Genomic DNA, 6799 nt, shown 5'->3' on the forward strand with positions numbered 1-6799 from the left:
CCTCACTGGGACACACAGGTAACCGAAGGGCCTGCCTCATAGGGCTGCTGTGGGAGCCGTGCCTCAGTGGCCTGGGCCAGCATCTAGGAAGCCCACGGACAGGGTGAGGGTGACCGTCACTGTTGACACTGGCCACTGCTCAGGGCCAAGCTTTTGGAAAGCTCTATTTATAGGCACCAGCCAGAGTGGACAGACAGCTCCCGAGAGGGGAGCCCTGGAGGCCTCAGAGCAATTCTGTGAGGTGTGATGAGCTAAACCTGGGACCAGAGTGCGTGAGAGCTGGGGGAGGGGCAGGAGAGCTGGGGGAGGAGGGAGATGGAGAGCGGAGCCAGGGGAGACCAGCTGGGAGGGGCGGGGGTCGGGGGCTGCGGAGGGGCGGGGCCTTCGCTGACGGAAGCTGCTGCCTTGGGACCAAGCCTGCTACTTGCCGAGCATCGCCTGTGAGGGGCGGGGACGAGGGGCTCGTGACCCGCATTCAGCCCCCTCAGGGGCGGGGCGCCGACTCAGGAGGAGCGCGGGGGCAGCTCCAGCCCCTCTTTCTCTGCCTTCATCCCGGGACCCGAAGTCTCGGTTTGGAGGCTGGGTTCTTCCCCCACCGCCCCCGCAGAGCCCCCGGCGCACGGCGAACAGGGATGGCTACGGGGCTCGCGTTTCTGCGGAGCGGCGACGAGTGTGTGCGCCGCAGACTGTGGTTCCGCCGCACAAGCGGCCCCTCCCGGCCCCTCCTCCGAGCACCTGCTGCTCTGCCGGCGGTCACCTCGACCCACCTGAGGGCGGAGCCCCTGCCGGGTCGTCCAGCGCGCTGCCCGGGCATCTCGGTTGCGGCCGACATTGTTCAAGACTAGTCCGGGGGCGCCAAGGATGTGTTCTCCAGGCACCTGGGCCCGAGGCGCTCCGCGGCCGCCCCTCAGCCGCTGCCCACCGCGCTTGGGATGGGGGCTGCCCTCACGCCGGCGCAGGCCACCCACTCGCAGGCCGCGCAGAGCGGGGGGCGGCGGACCCCGGCCCAGGCCGGACCTGGAGGCAGCAAGAGGAGGATTCGCCCGGGGCGGGGGCGTTAGGGTCCTCTCCGACCCCGAAGGGCGGGCCGCGGGGCCGAGGCTCCCCTGGACGCTTCCCGGTCCGCCAGGGACAGGCCGATGGGGGTGGACTGTGTCCTGAACGCCTGGTTGGGGAAGACCTGTGATTTCCAAACTGCAGAGCGGGGCGGGGGTGATGAAGTTAACCAGACCGTGCGGGGCTCCCCTCCTGGCGCCCGGAGACCCTGGGTGCGCGTCCTCCCTCCAGGCAGGCGTTGGAGGCGCTGGGCTGGGGACGGGGAGGGGGTCAGTGTCTCGTGGTCCGCGAACCAGACCGCGCAGGGATTCCCCAGACGCACGCAGTGACTACCGGGCCCCCACTCGTGGCTCGGGCACGTCCCCAGCCGCAGGAGGTCGAAGGAAACTTTGGCCCTGCACGGGCAGAGCGCAGCCTCCGCGCCCCCTCTCGGCTCGCGGTCCGTTCCCCCTCCTTCCCCCTCCGATCCTCGCCCTCCTTCCCGCTCCCTCCTCCTCTCTCTCCCCCCCCTCCTCCTCGCCTGCTGGAGGCGGGCAGGTCCGGGCGGGGCCGCGCCGCTGAGCCCACAGCCCCGCGCTCCCGGCGCGGTAGCCGCCGCCGCGCCCCGCGGGAGAAGCGGCCGAAGCAGGCCCGGCGGACGGAGCTGCCCGCGCGGCGCGGGGGGCATGAAGTTGGGCTCGCGCGGAGCTCGGAGCAGGGGCGCGGCGGGGCTGGGAGCCGCCCGCATCTAGAGCCCGCTCGGTGCGCCATGGAGCTCGGGGGCCCGGGGGCGCCGCCGCCGCAGCTGCTGCCGCCGCTGCTGCTGCTGCTGGGGGCCGGCCTCTTGCCTGGTAAGTTTCGGGGCGCTAGAAGGACCCCCTTTCGCCCGGTTCAGGGCGGCCTCGGACCTCCGGAGCCAGAGGAAGGGAGGCTCCTGGATGCGGTCCCAAGCCGCGGGTGTGCGCAACGGGGCAGCCGCGGAGGCTACCCCCACCCCCACCCCCCCTCCAGACGCAAAAGGCTGTCCTGCGGCGAGGGCTGAGCCAGGCAGGGTTTGGGTGGGTGAGGGGGATGCTGTTTCAAGAGCTGGACCCAGAAGCTCCAACTTGGATGGAGAGAGGCGCGGTCCATCTCCCCCCTCCCCCACCCCCAGTTATCCATTGTGCCAAATTTCCTTGCAGACTGCATGGTGCCTGCCCACCTCCCCCCTGCACCGGGGTTTAGGGAATCAGAGGGGTGGCCTCTGCCCTTGGCAGGGCCCCACCCACACCTGCTCCCCCAGGCCCACTGGGACAGGGGAAGTTCTAGCCCCCCTGCTCCCCGTTCCCTGGGAAGCCACCTTCCTATTTCAGGGGTGAGTGGAGTGTAATTCTCTGGCCTCCCCAGTGAGAAGTAGGCTACACCTTACTGTCAGAGGGACCAGGCTGGGGCTCTGGGTTGGGAGTGAAGGGTCCTGGGGGTCTAGGACTGATCCCAGGGGTGCTTGTGGATGCCCTCCTAATGTCCATCCGTGACTCCCAGGTGAGCAGGACCGAGCTGAGAGGAGCAGAGCGGCAGGGGTCTCCTGTCCCCCTCCTCAAACCCCCGCCCCCCATGCAGTGGTCCCAGCGAAGTCGCCCAGGAGTGGCAGGGAAGCCCTCAGGCCACAGACCGGCTGATGGGCAGGGCTGAATGGGGGGTCGCCTCCCCAGGCTCACTCCAGACCTGATCATCGAGGGCAGGCTGTGTGTCCGTCCAAGAACACAGGGTGCCAGGTTCGTTGTCGGGGTTTGCACTTGAAGTGCCCCTTACACGTCAACGCTTTCTTCTTGGGTGATTGCTCGCAGATGCCACAGCCAGGGGAAGCAGGCTCTCGGTAGCTGCACCCTCACTCTCCTTTCTCCATCTCCCTTCCTGGGTCTGCCCCCGCTGCCCTCTGCCCCCTCCTGTCCTGTGGTTACCCCCACCTTGTACTTCGAGGCAAGGTTCTCAGGACTCTGCTGGTGGCTAGAGATACGGTCCCTCCCTCCCATAGTCACAGCCTGATGGGGACGCTTCCAAATCAGCCCTTGTCATACCAGTTATCTACTTTCGTGGTGAGGGGCACCATGCTAGGAAGGCTTCCCTGAGGAAGTTACAGACCCCCTTACAGACCCAGGGGGTAGGGGAGAAACTGCGGCTGGAAGTAGGGCAGCACGTGCAAAGGTCCTGAGGTAGGAGGGACGTGCTGTGAGAAGCTGGAAGAGAGCCCAGGTGCTGAGCACGGCCTGGCAGGAGGCCCAAGGGGGCATCCTGGACGGCCACCATCCCCTACCCCTGAGCCGCGCACCTGCTGGTCCCCGCAGTGAGCAGCCATGTGGAGACCCGGGCCCACGCGGAGGAGCGGCTGCTGAAGAAACTCTTCTCCGGCTACAACAAGTGGTCCCGGCCCGTGGCCAACATCTCGGATGTAGTGCTTGTCCACTTTGGCCTGTCTATCGCGCAGCTCATTGACGTGGTAGGTGATGAGGGGGTGGGGTGGGGGGCAGTGACCTGAAGGGAGCACCCGTGTCTGGGAGGGGCTGGCCTGGAGGTGGCCCCGGGGCTGGCGGGGGCAGGGGGGCTGTATGAGCTGGGAGGGCCGCATCGGAGCTGCACATGGACTGTGTGTGCCCCAGCCCCGCCTTAGCCCAGAACACACGCCTAAGCAAGCCGGGAGGCAAGGCAGGTTCTGTGCGACACCCCTAAGCCCTGCGCTTTCCATGTAGAAAAGCTCAAAGGGCCAGATTTGCAGCAGGGGGTCCAGGCTGTCATCTTCAGAGGCAGAGAGCAGAAGTACCTCTGTGGGGCCAGTGGCAGAGTTTAGGGCTTTTGTGTAAGTCGTGCTACTGCGTGGGGTGAGGTGAGGCCGTGCGGCACCCTGGCAGCACCCGGACCTCCACCTGGTTCGGATGTGTTTCCCTTCCTGGTTGGGGACCAAGGCAGCTGCTGGGAGGAGGGGGTCCAGCCTCCGAGTAGCCACGGCTCTGGAGGGGCCGGGGCGTCCATTTGGGGTGGGAGCCCGTCCTGTGGCTGGGTGGTAGCTGCGCAGCCTGGGGCAGGGTCCCAAGGGCCTTGGAGGGTGGGCTGTGGCCTGGCAGGGAGGGGGGCCTCTGGGAGCCTGGTTTGCTGGCCACGAGGAGGCCCAAGGCCGGCTGGGTTTGGGCTGGGGTCTCCAGCCAGCTCTGGTTCCACAGAGGGAGCCGTGCAGCTGCAGGAGGCTGTAGGTCTCTCCAAATGCCCACCCTACGCCCCTGCCGGGACCCCAGCCCCAAGTGGGCTCCGTGAGCGGGGAGCCACCAGTTTTGGAGTCTGGAGGCCCTGGTTCCTGGCTCATGCCAGGTGTTGGGTGACCCTCAGGGCCCTGCTTTGCTCACCTGTGAAATGGGATGAGTGTGACAGCTCCATCTGGGGCTGAGCCGGCCACATCCAAGGGGCTCTGGGAGGTGGGAGGGGCGGTAGCCACACTCACGTGGACAGAAAGGGCCACGCTTGGGCCCCATCAGCAGAGCGACCCGGTCAGTGCCCCTGCCCCGGCCTGTGCCCTCAGGCCTCCTGGAACCAGGCCTTAAATGCTTCCTGCAAAGTACTCCTGGCTGGGGTGCAGTCAGAAGACGACTCAGGAGGGCAGGGGTCCCGACCCACTGAGTTTGCAAATGCTGTTCCCAGTGGCGACTGTGGCTTCATGTTCTGGGTCGGCTGCACCGTGGCCGGCCCCCTACCTGAGCTCCTGGGGCTGTCTCATCCACCCCCCTGCCACGTCGCAAAATCCGCCCCGCATCACCGCTTTTCCCCTGTTTGCCCAGGAGAGACAGCCTGTAGCACACCAGCTCCGAGACACCAGCTAGGGACCCACCCGAGGCCCCGTGGCAGCACCAGGCAGGACAGGAGCTGCTCCCAGGCTCTGCTGTCCGCAGCCACGCTGGCCAAGGGCACTCCTGCACACGCGTGTGTGCTGACAAGACGTCCTTGCCCATCTGGGTGCTGGTCGTTTGTGGAAGGGGCTGCTTCCCTGCCCCACTGTCTGTGGGGCTCGGGTGTTTGCTGCAGGTCTGTGCCCCGGTGCAGAGTGCTTGTGTGTGTGAGTTCACGCCTGCAGAGGAGGCTGGGGAATTCCTGGGCGCTTCTGGGCCCGGGCTGGCGTTGCAGGTGCCGGAATGCACAGAGGGCCCCTCAAACGGGTGCCTGGGGGGACAGCTGCGCTGGGGGGGCGGCTGGCACGAAGGGGAGGAGGCCAGGCCCAGCCACCTAGAAGCTTGTTCTGAGCCTGGGGGTGGGGGCTGGGGCAGAGCCTGGCAGGCTGTCCCCAGGGCGGAAGGGCAGGGACGTGGTGATGGGGGCTGCACCGCGGGGCTGCACTGCCAAGGTCGAGGTCGTTGGACGTGGTGTCCGGGCCCCACTCAAGTCACACTTACCGTCAGTGTCCTCTGGCAGCCCGTCCCAGGTGGCCCCGAGAGAGAGCAGGACCAAGGGCGGTGCCTGGGCCGCAGGAGATGTCCCCTCCTGTGAGCTGGCTGATGGGGGCTTGTCCCCTGGGGGAAGCAGGAGGGGAGGCTCCCAGGGACACCAGCTCACACCCCCGGCCCTGGGCACTTTGCTTGCTTGACCACCCTTGGTTTCTTTGGCCTCAGCAGTCGTCCCAATGGCCTGTGTGTCCCTGGTCTGGGGCAGATGGGGGCAAAGCTTGGGCCATCAGCAAGTCGGGGAAGGCTCGTTCAGGCGCTGCTCCCCACACCCTGTGTCCCGTGTCCAGTCCCTCTTCCCCCAGGGAAAGAGCCCCTGCCTCTCTGGTCCCCATGGGCTCCTTGCTCTCTGGGGGGGCCCCCCCATCAGCTGCTGAGTGTCCTGCCCCAAACTTTGGGCAAGGAGCCAGCCCCCAAGCCCAGCTGCCCTCTGAGTGGGCTGGGTGTGGCCGTGGTCCCTGGAGGCTGGTTCAGAGTGGGGTGTGAGGACCCCTACGTCCCTGCACGGAGCCTGGCGGTCTTCTCCAGAGGCCTCCAGCCTCTGCTGGGCCTGACTGCCCGTCCGTGACCCCGGGAGGGCTGTGAAGTCGGGGGAGGTGCAGAGGCCAGAAGGAAGCTCACAGCGTGTGTGGTCTGGCCCTTCTCATCTGGACAGGTGCCCACTCAGTGACCTGGAGAGGGGCCTGCTGGGTCTCCTGCTCCCACCTCACCTGTTTTAGCCCCTCACCTTCAGGTCCTGAGGCTCAGGCCCTGGGGGGCAGTTTGGCCAGTGAGCGTGTTGCCCTGGTGCAGCAGGAGGGGCAGACGCCAGCTAACCTGGAGCCCATCCGCAGGGCAGCTGCCCCGCCAGCCAGGACGGAGCAATGCAGGTGGGCAGGCCCAGCACGGCTGCCTGGGAAGGGGCGCCGTCTCCCTTCTCCTCAGACCCTTCGGTCGCTGGAAGCGGGGACGGGCCTGGCCACGAGTGAAGTCAGTTGAATGTTATCCTCACTTTCCTTCTGGCCCTGAGTCCCCTCCGGGCCTGCCATCCTGGGCTTGGTTGCCTCCAGGGACAAGGCGCTCACTCCCTCCTGAGGTCCCCCACTCTCCACGTTCAGCCCTGGCCCATCCTTTTGGGTAAGGAGACTCGGCCAGAGAGACGTTTCCTGAACCCGAGGGCGTCACAACCTGCCTTCTTCTCGTTTGTGTTCTAGGATGAGAAGAACCAGATGATGACGACGAATGTGTGGGTGAAGCAGGTGAGTGGGAGGGAGCCCCCACTGCCCCCCCGCCCCTCCCTCCCCCGCCCCTCCCCCCGCCCCTCC

At 67.1% G+C, this 6799-nt stretch overlaps 1 protein-coding gene across 2 annotated transcripts in view; it reads left to right on the forward strand.

Moving 5' to 3' along the window:
- Positions 1–1804: 1804 nt before the first annotated feature.
- CHRNA4 (cholinergic receptor nicotinic alpha 4 subunit) overlaps positions 1805–6799 on the forward strand; it is a 12848-nt gene continuing 7853 nt past the window's right edge. The window contains exons 1-3 of one of the 2 annotated variants that reach the window (XM_027086735.1): positions 1805–1886; positions 3360–3511; positions 6689–6733. In XM_027086735.1, the coding sequence (XP_026942536.1) occupies positions 1805–1886; positions 3360–3511; positions 6689–6733 (279 nt within the window). Of the gene's footprint in view, positions 1887–3359; positions 3512–6688; positions 6734–6799 lie in introns of those variants that run through there. The other variant, XM_027086736.1, reaches the window with a different exon arrangement.

Source organism: Aethalodelphis obliquidens, unplaced genomic scaffold (assembly GCF_003676395.1).
Source record: "Aethalodelphis obliquidens isolate GAN/ISIS:26980383/991018 unplaced genomic scaffold, ASM367639v1 scaffold57, whole genome shotgun sequence".
In the NCBI taxonomy this organism is placed as follows: Eukaryota; Metazoa; Chordata; class Mammalia; order Artiodactyla; family Delphinidae; genus Aethalodelphis; species Aethalodelphis obliquidens.